This window comes from Dermacentor variabilis, chromosome 9 (genome assembly GCF_050947875.1).
Source record: "Dermacentor variabilis isolate Ectoservices chromosome 9, ASM5094787v1, whole genome shotgun sequence".
Lineage (NCBI taxonomy): Eukaryota > Metazoa > Arthropoda > Arachnida > Ixodida > Ixodidae > Dermacentor > Dermacentor variabilis.
The window spans coordinates 74057370-74073141 of record NC_134576.1 but is presented as its reverse complement, the minus strand read 5'-3'; the positions used below and the strand labels follow the sequence as shown (position 1 = coordinate 74073141).

The following is a 15772-nucleotide window of genomic DNA, read 5'->3' as shown; positions in this document are numbered from 1 at the left end:
ACAACCACAAGTCGAGGCGGCAGGACGGGGTGCGCCACTCGAGAACCACCCGCTGAGCCGGCGCAATATGAATTAAGCCCGCGCGTGCAGTTCGAAAAAAAAAAAAAGAACAAAGCGTAGCTGTTCGATCGTGTCACGGGGACTCGTCTCAAAGATACACGACTGCGCTTCCGTGGGGATGAGCTCGGGACCACACGACGGGACATATAGCAAGAAGGAGCGGCATTCTCACTTACCCTCCCCCACTCCACTTGTAAACCCTCTCTATACACCCGGTAGGGTGCACTGTACACATGCGCTTTGACGCACGTAGCGGCATCGTTTTCCACACCAGGTTACGCGGCCAAGGTAACGGTTACGCACCTCCGAGCGCAACGCCTAGGAGACTGTCTTTTTTTTCCCTACCTGGCCTTCCTGCCACGCTCCGCGTATAACAAATGTCCTCTCGGCGACGTCAGTAGCGCACGTAAGAACACGCGTCTTCGCTCTCGCGAGTATAAGTTCTAGACGGTTAAAGTTATCTGGCGATGCTTTCTCGTATTCAGATTTTTTTTTTTACTTACGTTCTTTCTTTAGCGAGCACTATTAATATAGCAGCGCATTTTTTCAATAATACTAGAGACCCGTATGCAGGCTCTGACGTTTTTGGAAGCGAAATATTCTATAGGATCGGGACTACAAACGGAACCGGCGCCGAACGCGATTTTATAGCGCTGCCTCAGTTCGTGAAGGCCGCCGGCATGAGCGACCGTTTTGATCGCCGAACGTCGTTATGTGTGCGCCACAAGATTCACCTTCTTCCTCGTTACTCTTCTTACCCTTTTCCTGCGTATAGGATTGCAAACCGCGCGTTCATCGACAGTTGGCAGCCTTCCTTCTCATGCCGATTCCTCTATCTGTGTCGCGCGGTGACTGTCGCATCTAAAGGCACTTCCAGTGCCGACGCCACGTGGTGTGTGCGTTGCAGGAGGAAGCAACACAGCGTAATGAGGCAATTATGCGCGAGCAGTGGTCATTCCTTTATGCTCGTCAAAACCGAAAGTTAGGCGATGTGGTGCAAATTCGTCTCGCCAAAAACAGCGCGAAGCCGGTTGAGGAAGATGAAGAAGAAAGAAGGAAAGAACGAAAGAAATTTGAAGCGAGAAACCCGCTTACATTCTCGTGTTAGGACACTAACCAGGCCCTTGAGCTAAGGCAAAGGAAGAAGAGGGTGGTGGTGGTGGTGGTGGTGGTGAGAATGATGGTGGGCTGAATATACAAAGCTTTTAGTTCGTAAGAGAAATCTGTCATTTGCCAGCCGCCTTCGCTAATATGTGTAATACCACAACAATAGGATTGCACCTGCTCTTAGAAACAATTTAAGCATACAAGGGCTTTTTTTGTGTGTGAATACTGGCCTAGAAGTTCTCGCTCGAGGCTGTCGTAAGCCGTACTGCGAAACTTTCGCATCGTCCAGGACGTGGAACGGGACAAACGCGCAAACTACTTTCTGTGCTCGTCACGTGAGCGCTGCGAGAGTATCGAATGTGGAGAGAGGGAGAGAGAGAGAAAATAAACGTTTCTATGTGGTCCCAATGACCAAGCATTCGCTGCTTTAGTACCAGCGATTTCCTATCACCTAATATTTTCTCGATGGCCTCACATGCGCGTGCATTTCGTCTTCTACCGAGACCTGAAGATGGCGACGTACAATTCATGCCTGGGACAATTTATGACCTTAAACAAAGGCATCTTGTCATGTGGTATCCACGTGATGTCTTAGTCCTCGGAAGCGAGCGGTTCGCGCGAAAATCGATATCTAAAGCGAGCAAGAGTAATCGAGCAAGGAATGCCTCTTGGGGCAACGTTTCGAGAAGGGCGGGTCCTGGCACGAGCTGAAGAAGCACAGCCTGGCAGCCTATGTAGCTTAGCCTCCCTTACCCCTTACCCCTTCTAATAATAAAGTTGACACTCACTCACTCACTCACTCACTCACTCACTCACTCACTCACTCACTCACTCACTCACTCACTCACTCACTCACTCACTCACTCACTCACTCACTCACTCACTCACTCACTCACTCACTCACTCACCCAACAAGGGGGACTCGCCTACGTCAGAGACCAAAGCGGCACTGCAGAATATGAAGTTTAAATTTCTTCAAAGTTGTCACTTGGCAGGTTAAAAACGACCAGCGACTGTTTTAGCAAGTTTCTTCGCGGTGTCTGTAGCATGTCCTCTCAATCTAACGTACATTGTCTGTTCTGTTTCATCGATGTATTGTTTGTGGCAGAACGAATATTCTAAGGTGTAAATGGCGTTTAAACTAGTAAAGGTAAATAGGCACTTAATTTCAGGCACGTTATCACTTGCAGTGTCGTTAATTTTTATGGCGCTTTCGAAGGTGTTCGTAGGTCACACCCATGGGGCGAGAACACACTGCTATGTTAACGGTATGCACTAAAGGTTTACTTTTTCTTGCGCAAAGACTTCCTGTCAAAGCTTTGGCTCAAGAGACGTCCCTTGTTGTAGCATTGCTGTTCGTTTATTGCTCGGGATGGAATGATGTGCTTCTATTATGCCGTGCTTTCAGGTCTTGCGCATAATAAGTACAAATGTTGCGGATACCTGACGCAAACATCAAGCAACACACTATATACATAAGGTACGAAACAGCGCGCACAATGTCTCCACTGTATAAATTGGACAAACTTCAGCGTCCTTAAGCCACAATCAGCAGCTATAGGAGACGCTGCTGCTGAGGTCTCCAGATTATATTGGCCAGCTTTGGTTCTATGATTTGCACCAAAATCTCGGTGAAATATAGTGTTTTTACATTGTGCTTTCATCGAAATGCGGCCGCCGCTGCCGCGAATCCAACCCGCGACCTTGTGATCAGCAGCGCAACGCCGTAGCCACTGAGCTGACGCGGCGGGTGTTACACATACTCTGCATTTACACATTATGCATGTTGGACCGTGCTGCTAACTTTATATCTTTCGAGAAATTCCCCTAAATGCCGCCCGAGGAGGTTGTGTCTGACGAAACGAATAATAGGAATAAGCACGTAAAGTGGAAGCTCGTTATGACAAAGCCACAAATATATGAAGAATCATTCGTTATATCCGATGTTCGTTATATGTGTGTGTCTACATGTTGATATTGGCAAGGAACATATATCTACTTGGTTATATCCCATAATTCGTTATAACATACTCGGACGTAGTTGTATATCCCCGCATCTACAAGTATTTAGGTATGTGCGTACACGCTCCAACATGCTGTTTCCGCACATTCTACTGCTATACAGGATGTCCGAGCTAACTTTATCCAGGTTTGAAAAATATGCGAATGCCATGTAGCTGGACTGAATCAAGTTAATTTTGTTTGCCGTTGCTTGGAGATACTGAAACTATTTTATTCCATTCTACCTAATTACATAATTAGTCCTAATCAATTATTCAACTTCTAAAATATTAAAATTAGATGAAAAGTCGCAAGGAGAAAATTGTAGGGCGACATGAAAAACCCTCGACACAACTTTCGGTGGTTCAATACGTGCGACATAAAAGTCTTTTTCCGAGCACACAAAGTGCCTCGAGCAGCCAGTCGCGCGACAATTCTGCGTGCGTTTGCGGGCTTCTTTCACGCTCAGAAAAACATCTTTTATGTAGCACGTATCGAGCAGCAGAAAGCTGTATCGGGAGTTTTGCATGTTCCTCTACAACTTTCTCTTTGACACTTTTCATCTAATTATAATATTTGAGAAGTTGATTCATTAATTAAAACTAATTATATAATAAGGCGGAGCGAAAACAATAATTTGAGTATCTCCAAGCGACGTTGGCAAACAGCATTACCTCGGCTCTGTCCAGCTAAGTGGCATTCGCATATCTTTTTTTTAAACTCTGGCTAAAGTAAGCCGGGACACTCTGTATAGCTCAGCGTCTTCAGGATTGAGCGACCATTCCTGGATGTGCTGGGTCGTCTCAGATGTGTTCGCAAAGCTCGCGCCTCTGCTCGCCCTTGCCGGGTGTTCGATCTAGCCCTTCGTCTCACCTTTGCCTTCCCTCGTTACTCTTTCTTTCCTTCTCGCAGGCATCAGCTCACTTCGCGTAGACTCCCGCGGCCGACAGCTGCCCAGCGCGCGCACAGTCAGCGCGTCCATGTTCCTGGACCAGGACCGGCCCCACGACCATGCATCCATGATGACCATCGCCTGGGGGAAGTTCGTCTTCCACGACATGTCGCACACGGCTCAGACCGCCGGTACGTATAGTACGCATAGTACGGGTCACTCTCGCATCCGCCAACTGTCCGAGCGCTGGATACATGGCTCCGTTGTATTCGCGAACTCTGTACCGGATTGCAATTACCCGGCATTGTTACAGTGAGCTTCAAGATACTCCGCTGAGTCATGGTCCTCTGCACGCTTTCTCGCTCTTTGCTTCTCCCTTCCCACGTGCCTTTTCCATACGGGAAATAGATTAGGTCTAAAGCATGGCGTACATATGATGTGTTTACGGCTTCGCGATTGCCTCCGGCGAATGGAATCGGCAAGAGAATGGCCTTCGAGATTTGTACATGGACAAATTTTGCCAGTCGGATACTGCGTTGTGCCCGCCACTACGGTTTGTTCGAGGATGGTACCGCGCGACACAAGTTCTGGTCAGCCTCGATTCCTTCGCATGTCACAACTAACAGGGGCGCCTCCAAGCCGAGACGAGTTAATTTTTTTCGCATCATCTTTGACACAAGCAACGTTAAGCGGCCTCACGTTTTCATTCCTACACCAAAGGCGTCCGTATCGCGTCATTATTTCTTCTCAAACCCGAATTTCGTAGCTAAACTGACAAAAAAAAGCACTTTTCAAATACCATTACTTCTATTTCTCTGTAGCAGTTCGGTGATGCTGTTAAGGCCGCCAAGCACTTGGGTGCCTTACGCAAGATGAGTATCGTATCTAGCTAAAATAGTGCATTTCGTAAAATCTATTACCTTCTGGCCCTACGCGAAAATTCAATTCTTCCAGCTTCGTGCATCTCGCCAAGCAGCTGACCACCCTCATAAAGCCGGAATCATGTTGTGCCGTACGAAAACCTGTCAGCAGTCCTTCATCCCACCTAGTTCGGAAGGCTGGAACCACCTTAATTCACCAAGCGATTAAGGCGATTATAACAGTAATTATAGCGCAGCCTTAGGGGAGCCAATTGCTTTGATTTGATTTTGGGGTTTTTACGTGCCAAAACAACTTTCTCATTATGAGGCAAGCCGTAGTGGAGGGCTCCGGAAATTTCGACCACCTGGGGTTCTTTAACGTACACCTAAATCTAAGTACACGGGTGTTTTCGCATTTCGCCCCCATCGGAATGCGGCCGCCATGGCCGGGATACGATCCCAGGTATAGTATAGTACTATACGCAGGAGTTTAAAGAGAATTTTACTGTTCTTCCCTTTTTTTGTTGTTGTTGTTAATATACATCTCATCCTTTCCTTGTTATCCGCTATTGTTCAACTAAAGCTAATCGAACTCATTTTGTTTATTGCAGCATAACACGTATTTTATCCTCTAATAGTACAATGAGGAACTTACTATAACGTGTGAATTTTAGTGTCTTTTCTTAGCCACTCGCCTCTCTGACGCCATCTGTCCTGAGGGTACCATCACTAATTAATAATTAATATGTGCGCGCAATGCAGAATGTGTGGGTTTGGCTCCCACTTGCGGCAAGTCTCCACTTTCATCTCCGTGTTGCCTATTCTCTTCTTTTATATATTTCAATTAAAACACACAACAGTTCAGTTCGCCCTTGCCTCCTCTGGCTTCATTGTCTGCTAGCTTCATACGTGCAGTTATATATTGACATTTCGAGAGTGCGGCAGACTCAACAATCTCCTGACAGACGGACGGCCCGTGAAATACCGCAGGTTTCGAAGGGTCACGCATCAAGTGCTGCGACGTGGCCGAGGGCTTCGAACACCCGGAGTGCATGCCCATCGACGTGCCGGCACAGGACCCGTACTACGGCCGCTTCGGACAGCGCTGCCTCGAGTACGTGCGCTCCAGCGCCGCTCCTCGGGAGACGTGCGGACTGGGACCGCGGGAGCAGAACAACCAGGTACATAAGCACCACACACTATACAGCCTCTTACGCGAGATGGTTTTGTACCTTAAGCGGAAGCTTTAGCTGGAGGCGGACTTCGGCGTCCACGTCCAAACATGCGCGAAACGCCAGAAATGCGCGCGCTAGACAATCGCCCATGTGAAATAAATTTGACACATTTAAGATAATAAAAACCTAGCGTTCGCTGACGGGAACCTGAAGTTAAGTGTACGCAAGCGTCTATTTGCATTCCACGTCCATTGTAACGCGGCCTCCGCGGCTGAGAGTCGAACCCGCAACCTCGTCTTCAGCAGCAGAGCGCCATATATCCACTAAGCCACCACGAAGGCACATCAGGTACACCTCCTCGGCACTGATAATAATTGTGCCTACTTCCGCTCCCCGCCTGCCCTCATTGCGCCCATATTATAATATTTAACGCAACACTGTGCGGCACTCACTTTACTGTCGCCTTAGCTGCAACGGCCGGCCCGGAGTTATGCCGGTACACTGCGCAGGTTTCTGTAAAACGATGCCAGCGCCACCAACCATACGTCGTCCGCTCCAAAGCCGAGCAAATGTCCACTTCCGAGAGGGAAACAAAATTCGCCCGCGCTTTGCACTGAACGTGTTTCTTTTTAACAGCGGACCATAGCGTACAAGTGTGTACAAAATGTGCGAAACGTAAGAGTCTTACACAACGAGCGACGCGCACGTACCTCTCCTTAAGTATAGCCAGCATGCTTCTGAATTCTATACGAATCGAAATGCGGTCGCCGCAGCCGAAACACGCAGCGCCCCGTTTTTTTTTTTGTTTTTTTTTTTAAATCCGCTCCGTGTACATTTCGCCCTTCCCCGTCTCGCTGTCTTCCGTTTACTAACACCGCCGGCGCTGCGACCGTAGGTGACGTCGTTCCTGGACGGTTCGACCATCTACGGCTCGTCCGAGGCCGAGGCCAAGTTCCTGCGCGCCTTCGAGGCGGGCCAGCTCCTCAGCCAGCGGACTGCCGGCGGCGAGGAGCTGCCCCCGGCCGACCTGGCGACGCTCGACTGCCGCCGCGGGTCGCAGGACCCGCCCTGCTTCTCGAGCGGGGACCCGCGCATCAACTCCGACCTCGGGCTGGCCATGATGCACACCGTGTGGCTCCGGGAGCACAACCGGGTGGCGCGCAGCCTCCAGGGTCTCAACCCGCAGTGGGACGACGAGAGAACCTTCCAGGTGAGACTCTTGGGCGGAATTTGACGGCACGCACGAAGACGCCGTGCCACATTCGGTGCCCCTGGGGTTCGAGTTGTATCGATTGATTGGGCCTCGTTCTGGTGGTCTGCTGTATAGCCTCCTGGTTTAGCCTCGGATGGTTAGAGCGACCGCGCCGCCTCGGAAAGGCGTTTGTCCCGGGTTCGATCCCGTGACCGGGATGAACTTTCCGTCACCTGCGAAGCTCCTTTTCCGGAGAACGCACGAGTTTCCTTTGTAGCTTCGCGCCTTTGCGAGCTTTCCTCTGCTTTGCGGTCTTCCGCAGTACTCATTTGCAATGTCTTGCTTGTATACACAGAAATAATGAAAACGAAAAGCAAGGCGGTTGTTCTTTTTGAAAAAGCTGCAGATAAGCGAACAAATATATGGCATAAGAAGAAAGTTCCGAAAAGCGAGCGCGAAGAGCCTTTGCACATATTTTGCTCCTCGGTGATTACCTCTGTCGCCGCGTCATCATGAATTCTCGTGGCTCTTGTGGGCGCGGTTGCGAATGCCGTGTTCACGAGAGGGCACGCAGCCCAAACGAGCGACGTCATTTTTACTTCCGAAAGAACATTCCTATCTTAGAGGCTGTTCAGGAAAATTTGTTTTTGTCTAATTGTGTTTGTATATTTGTGGACCTTAAATATGTCGTTAGTATATTCTTCTGTGTATTCTGTGTTTGAATCTTCTGCATCGTTGCGTACTATATCTGTCCATTAAGAAGAGTGAAGTAGCAAACGCCATTTGCAGGCGCCAACATCTCCTTGAATGCGATCAATAGCAGTGACAAGAGCTCGGAAGAGTAATTAAACGACGTACGTCCCGATTTCATTCGAGATGCGAACGAGCATGTGGATATAAAAGGCCAGAACAGGCTAGAGTGCACATGTAGACTGTATAGACCGAGTCACAAACAGCTAACGAACCACGCGAGGCCCTTATTTCGTCCGAGATGCAAGATGCGCGGATGAGAATTATAGACAGGCGAGATAACGCGCGCATACAGATGCAAAACGTGAAAGAGGACTGCAGTGTTTGGACAACGCCCACGGATGAGAACGACACACAGATGAGACGGTACTTGCATGCAGACACAAAATGTCAAAGCCAGTTACTATGTGCACGACGCTACTCGATTCAGCGCCATGACACAGAGCCCGCTCGTTCAATTGATGCGGAATATGTAGGAGATACAATATGGGGCAAGAGGATGAACAATATGAGATAAGAGGAGGTGGGTATTGGCAGTCGCAGGCGGACCTATATACCACCCCAAAACGATTCAAACTCAGTGAAGTAATTCCGTGTGTCGTCTGTTTTGCAGTCACACAATTCATGCGGAACGGTACGAAATGGCTGAAAGTGTCGTATACTGCATACGGGAACGTGTCGTTTCCGTAGCCTTGCAGCTACGGAAGCTACTAACGCAGCTGCACCGCGAGTGCCACTTTTCAAAACATGTGGCATAAGTACAGCACACGCGGAAACCTATCGATAAGGCAGCTTCGCTCGACACTGTCAAAAGCCAGAAAGAAAGTTACGCGTCTTCATCTTGCTTGCACCGGCAGTCCCCTTTGTGCTTAATCGGTGCGCCCTCCGCAACCTTGCAGGAAGCTCGCCGCATCGTGGGCGCTGAGATGCAGTTCATCACGTACAACGAATTCCTGCCGGCGCTGCTGGGACCGGAAGTGGTCGAGCGGTTCGGACTGCGCCTCGAGAACCAGGGCTACTTCCGGGGATACGACGCACGCCGCCTGCCCGGGGTCACCAACGTCATGGCGGCCGCCGGTGTCTGGGCTCTGGCCTCCGCTGCACCCGCGCAGGTACGGGGCGAAGTCGCTTGGGAAAGCCTACTCCGGTCGTTTGACGGTAACCTTGCTTTAGCGAAATGATCGGATATAACGAATTTTTTTACTTTTGAATGTTCGCGCGCAGTCTAGCCGGAGCTTCACGTTAAATAACGAGGCCAAAGCCTTAGAAATGTGAGCGCTGTAGCGCTTATGTAACGAAACGAAATAATTTCATTTGCGTCCTGTTCAACAAGCTGGTCACTAAGGTTCGTTTCAATATTCACCACCATTAGAGAAGTCTACGTTGACAGCAACAAAACTTCGGGCGCAAGTAACGGAACGAAAATGAAGATCTTCTATGCCACAAGGCAGTTGGCACTACCTAGCTTCGAGAACAAGAAGCTAAGAAAAGCACATATATCACTGTATTAAATTTTTCTTTTCGTGTGGTAACCTACGAAAAACACCACATCGCTTATATTATGTGCCTAAGAAAGTGTGACTACGTTTTCTGGTGCGCAGGTGACTTTCCTTTGCAGTTTCCGAGTACTCTGCTAAGCCGCTTGGACAGCAAAGTAGCTGGCATAGCTTGTGACTTAGAAGAAGATTAGAAGAAGACATAAGGCGTCCGCTGTTTACTTAGTTGTACATTTAACCATCTACGGCGAATATTGGAACAAAAGCTATTTCAGAAAGCATTCGCTGCCAGTGCAATAAACTCTGCTAGCGGAAGTGGAGAACGAGCACCGATGAAACGTATAGACGCACCGAGCATAGTGTCTTAAATGCCCTCTCAGCATTCTTTATAGACCCTCTACTAGCACCTCCCATTAAAAACATAGGATTATCATCCTCATCGTCACCATAATAAGTCTGTTATATGTTCACTGCAGATGAAGGCTTCTTCCACCTATCTCCAAGCCCAGTGGTTTTGCTTAAAGGTGTTACCCAGACAATATAATGACGACACCTTGCTGCGTTGTATTCCAACCCGACACTTTAAAAGCCCTTTTTGTCATTTGCCAAAGTGGTGGAGGAGTCTGTTGGTGAACGTCAATGTACAGCCTCTGGCAAGAAAAGGAAAGGCCAGCCAGCCGTTGCCGAGAACGGCTTAATAGCTTTTACTTTTTATGCGCTCAGGACGTACGTTCGGTAATGTTACGACGCTACCGACTTGCTTACGCTAGCGGCTAATTACAACATGTCTGTCGTAGAAACAACAGTTCTGATTGCTGAGTCTGAACTCAGAGCCTTAAGATGTCGCCAGTAACGCTTCTTGCTTCCGTCTACGTCTCCATCATTTCGTAAACGCGACTCTCAAGATTCCTTCAACAGTCCTTATATAGTGAGGCCTGTGCAATAAAACAGATGGTTGTAACCGCGTGGTTATAGTTACGAAAAAAAAAAGAAAAGAAAGCAGTCCCGAGTCCTCGAGCGTTGAAGCTGCCACCGACAAACAGTCCCTGCTTGTTGCGCGCAGGTGGAGCTGTTCGACCCGGGCCGGTTCCAGCGGCTGGGCAGCCTGCCGGAGACGGCGTTCCGGCCCCAGGAGCTGTACTCGAGGCTCAAGCAGATCGCCGCCGGCGCGCTCATGCAGCACGCCCAGAAGATGGACAACTTCGTCTCGCGACACGTGACCCAGGACATGTTCGCCTCGTCGAACAGAGGTGAGCCACCGCTTTACCGGATCCACGGGGATCCAGGAAAGGGGCCCCGATCATTTGCCGCGGCCACCGCATGCTGTAGAGCGTGTTTCACGTCCTTCGATTCTGTGCGAATTGTTCCGATGACTGGCACTGGGCCACTGTCGCGAGAGGCAGGCTTCACGCGCTTCTGTTCCACGAGCTTCTGACGCTGCCCTCGATAGCCACTCTCTATAGTAGCCGCGGGTGCGCGCTGCCTCTTGAACATCAACAAGTGCATATACATTACATCTTGCTGCAACACTCTCGCAGGCAAGATGCGAAAATTTTCGTACATAGGCATATCGCAATAGTCCTATATGTTTTCTGTAGAAATATTACTCAAACGATGTGGCCAGCGTGTTAGACTCACACTAATTTCGTGATAGTAGTTAGCGTAAGAGTAGCATAAAGAGTGCAGTTAGCGTTCTTTATGGCGTATATCTGCTGCGGTGAGGACACTTAAATGCAGTTTGTTGTTCAACTGCATAATGGTAGAGAACAGAGGCGTTAACCGGAACTTGAATTGCGGTGCTACAGCCCTCTCCTGCAGCCGCCACAGAGTTAGAGGGTGGCGGTAGAAGGGGAGGGCTGTCCTTCCGGATCGCTTATCCACAGAATATATAACAACTGAATCTGAACCTTCAGACGCCCCAGAGTTGGCCGTCGCCCCACACTACGTGCAGGCAGGCTAAGCTAGCTATTCGTTTACACGCACAATTAATCACACGATGTTTTCAAAACATGCATTAAAAGCCGCCGAAGCGTGTCCTCGCATTGTCGTCCATTGGCTATCTTCGCACCTCCGCAATAATAGCCAAGAGTGTTTAATGATATCTCACGAAATATTTGTTTTACCGTTGCAGTGCCGCCCCAGAAGTCATAAAGAACTACGTTCCCATAGAATGTTGTGGCCGTTTCGTTGTTATTCTTGTCGTTGTCGTTCGTGGTTATGGTGTTCTTTGTTATACGTAATGATACCGTTCTTCGCCGAACACCAACAACACGCGCCCTTTGCATGGGCGCCTTTGTATCCGCAGTGAAAATCCGATCACCAACCACCGACAAAACGGGCAAAATAGCCAAAGAAAGGTATTCCTTTTAATACATAGGGAAAAAGTGGTCCGCGCGGCGGAACGCCTCGGCGTGGCAACACGCCGTCGTCGAACACTGCAGTAGCAGCGCGGCCACACACCGCTGACACAAGCGATTTAGACGCTGCACCGGCGGGGGATCGCGAGTCAACGTTCGCCGCCGGAGTAGCGAGACAGAGGAACCGCGAGTGGGTTGAACGGAACAGCGCGTAATAGTCAAGTCTGGCCGGATGCGCCGGCACGATCCGCGGAGACGTCACGGCAGACAGCTTCCGGGTCGTCAGCGGTGGCTCGAGGGTCGTCACTGCGGCGGCCGCCGAAGACCACTCGCAGCGTTCGAGCGAAGCGCGTGCAGAGGCGAAATCTCGTCGAGCACTGCTGCGGTGCACGGCCCGGGCACGTATGCAGGAGACGCAAAGGAGAGTTGAGCACCGCATGACAGCGTAAGAACCGCACGCGCGTGCACCCGGCGGCGTTTCAGCCGCGCACGGTCCGGAATATGCCGGCTTTCCTTGCGTTTGCTCCGGCCCGTGGGTGATGGTTTCGAGGCCCTCGAAAAAAAAGAGGAAGATGCACGACGACAGAGCGGGAGCGGTTATTTCGGTTGCAGGTTGCCTGACCTCTGGCTCCACTCTGCGTTTGCGGTTGGTGCGCGCGCCGTTCGTTCTTTGCGTGTTCGCTCCCCCTCCGCGAGCACGTGCTCAAGAACAACAACAAACGCTACGCAGTTTACGTTCTTCCCAAAGAACGACGCCACGAAACGGCAACACGAAAAGGAGCGCTCGAGAGCGTGACGGACGCACAGGCGCACCTCGAGACCGCAATTTGCGTCAGTGGCTTCCTCCAGGCCACTTTTGAAACGTCACCAGACGCAGGTGAATGCTGTGTGCCCTCTCCCCCACACGCCACCTATTGCCGGCAACAAGCGACGGCAGCTAGGACATAACAGCTTGGAGAAACCGAGTCCTCGTGCTGGTCATATTACCTGAGTGAGCATTGCGTGAGTCATCTGTGTCCACAGTACGCACCAACGTACTTATCAGCGCAACGCCTTCAAAGAATGCGCTTTTATTTTGCCTCTAGTACACAGTTTCTCGTGTACGCCAGGTGGATGTCACTGTGGTAGAAAATTTAGCATTGTAGTTGAAGTTCACATCTAACGGCCAAGAACGCCGAACGCCGTCTGTACAATAAAACACCGGAAGTATCATGAACATATATACCATGTCGGAATAAGTTAAAAGACATCGTTGTTCCCCGCAACAAATGTTGTGAACCGAAGTGACAAACCATGCACGGAAATGGAGGTTCGAAAATCTCGAGCAAATACATCTCGGCTTCGCGCCGACATCTGCGGACAAAGCCCTCTGCATCACGCAAGGCGCACCAGACATCCGAGACATGCCTCGGGTCTAGACAAGGAAGGGTCTAGACGGGAGTCATAAGCCACCTTGAACCATTAAGACTTCCTCGGCTCTCTATAGACCGATCGTTAATGAACCGACGCCGTCAATCCGCGAGAGCGCGCGACTCGATTAACCCCTTGACTCGCATGTCTGGGCGCAGGGAAGATCTCTCTCTCTCTCTCTCTCATGCTCGCTTTCACATCCACTTTCGTCAGGGCGCACCGTGATGGCACAACAAACCAGCGGTGAAACAAGCGGGAACAGGGGGGGGGGGGGGGGGTGAAAAGAAAGCGAGGACGCCGCCGAATCGAGTTTTCCTGTCCGGGCGCGCACGCCGTGCGTGTCATCGTTTCTCGATCATCGATCTCTCTCCCTCGCTGCACCGCGACGCGGTGGCGACCCACGTCTTCATTTGCTCCTCCTCTCACTCTCCTCTGCTCCGCGAACGCCGCAATCTCCTGCGCCGCCACGCCGTCTGTTCAGCCGCCTGCTGGAATCCCGGCCGACGTCGTACGACCCATTGCGCAACTCGCGCGACGCGGCGCACCGCGGGCTGCCGTCTGCGGAACCCTGCTGGGGAGCTAGTACGCGCACGTCAGCTGCAGAGCGTGACGTCACAAAAGTGCGGCAGTGCTTGCCGCCACAGTCTGTGCGGGCGAAAACACTCACGACTGGCTCTAATATTAAGCCTGGGTTTTCTTTGAAGGCAATGTTATAGTACTTGTAGGTAATTACATGTACAGCGCGGTGCGGCTCTTTGCTGGCGCTCTCGTCTCACAGCTACAGCTGAAGCTATGTCAGTGTGCTGAGGAGATATCTAGGAAAGTGGCAGCGCCGCAAACCGCGAATCACCTGCTGCAAAGCCGGGAGATTGTGCACGTGCTAGGAGGAACAAATTCGCACGTGCTTTTGCACTAAAGCGTTTTCTGCAACAGCGGACAGCTTTGAATGTGTAAGGAGTGGTCGCGCGACTTATCGTTCAAAGCGATGAACGGCGAAAAAGAAGAGCAGGGTATATACATAATTGTTTGCTAGTTTTGCCTGAAGTAGTATACGCCATTTTGTTTAGAAACATGCAGCTTGTCTATATATGCCTTTGCGGTACCATGCATCGATGGTGGCATGCATCTAGCGGCGATGTGCTCGAACTAAAATGCCGTTAGTCTGCTGTCTGTGACATCTTCCGGCGCGGGCAGCAGAACATGAACTATAGTATGCGTCGCCGCCGAAGCCACGGTGGTACGCACGACTGATCCCGCGGTCGCAATTAGCGCATTTCCGTAAAGACAAGCCCATTTGTCATAATGCTAGACAAATACGAGATCCCGTGGCTCGGAACTTTTCAGCACTATATTGCAATACAATACAATACAACACAATACAATGTATACAATACAATACAGTTTTATTTCCGCCAATACGACACGATGGAGGAGGTGGGGAAGAAAGGAAATCGCTTGACGAGTTTTCCACTTCATTTACAGCAGGCAGCGGCAGGTGATGATCGATATTCTTCCATTATCATCGAAAGTTGCGCATACCGAATAAGTACCGGAAGATCGGTTCTGCTTCGGTGCGCTTACGCTTACCTACTGCTGTACTCTCTTATGCCGCACGGTATACAGGGCGTGCCAGCTAACGTTAGCCAAGCTCTTAAATAAAGAATACATGAGGACGCAACCAACGGTATTCTGTCAGCAGTGGCCTACCTCACCAGGAGGATATCCTTTTTTTTCATAATTCAACTGTCAATGATTAGATGAGATTAATTAACGAACATTTTAACTGCCGAAGTTAGGGCGCGAATATTGACAGAAAAGTAATAATTGTGCGTTAAAACACCCGATTCAGTTGTTTTAAGCGTGCTATGTCTCGCGCAATTATTTTTCATTGCTAAAAAGAAAACGCGGGAAATATGAAAATAGCCGTCCGGGCGCCGCGACACCAACAGCCCCAGCCGTTACTCGGAATAACTGCACTAAATTCAGTAATTAACAAATTCGTTAATTAATATCGTGTAATTATCCATGCTTCAATTATGAAAAAGTACTCCTGGTGCGGTACGCCACTGCTGACAGAAGACCACTGGTTGCGTCGTCGCATATTCTATATTTTAATTTTAAGAGCTTCGCTAACGTTAACTGGCACACCCTGTACACTTCTTTAGTCAGTACTCGCCGCTGCAGATTAAGTCGCAGCGATCTGCTTTTGAGACTAGAAGGCGGGGTCTCCAAATCGCATTTCACCGGTTTCGTATTGTCCGGAACGATCGCCCAACCCCGGACACGACGCCTGTGTTATGGGGGAGATCGAGCGACCACAGCTAATAAAGGTGCCGCCTCGCTTCATCTTGAGACTGCGATGCCGACGCACCGTATAGCTTCACGTTTCCATATCGCACTACAGGGTCGCGTGACACTCGCGAACTCTCGTCCGCGACGCGAGAAAAGACGCGCGACGGCGACGATCCATCA

General features: G+C 50.1%; 2 protein-coding genes across 2 annotated transcripts in view; one reads left to right on the top strand and one right to left on the bottom strand.

The window, feature by feature from the left end:
• LOC142558408 (major facilitator superfamily domain-containing protein 4A-like) overlaps window positions 1-15772 on the bottom strand; it is a 397460-nt gene that overhangs the window by 275226 nt on the left and 106462 nt on the right. The window lies entirely within an intron of this gene.
• LOC142592804 (uncharacterized) overlaps window positions 1-15772 on the top strand; it is a 144761-nt gene that overhangs the window by 104581 nt on the left and 24408 nt on the right. The window contains exons 3-7 of the mRNA XM_075704482.1: window positions 4081-4251; window positions 5911-6101; window positions 6991-7305; window positions 8937-9149; window positions 10597-10783. Of these exons, the coding sequence (XP_075560597.1) occupies window positions 4081-4251; window positions 5911-6101; window positions 6991-7305; window positions 8937-9149; window positions 10597-10783 (1077 nt within the window). The remainder of the gene's footprint in view (window positions 1-4080; window positions 4252-5910; window positions 6102-6990; window positions 7306-8936; window positions 9150-10596; window positions 10784-15772) is intronic.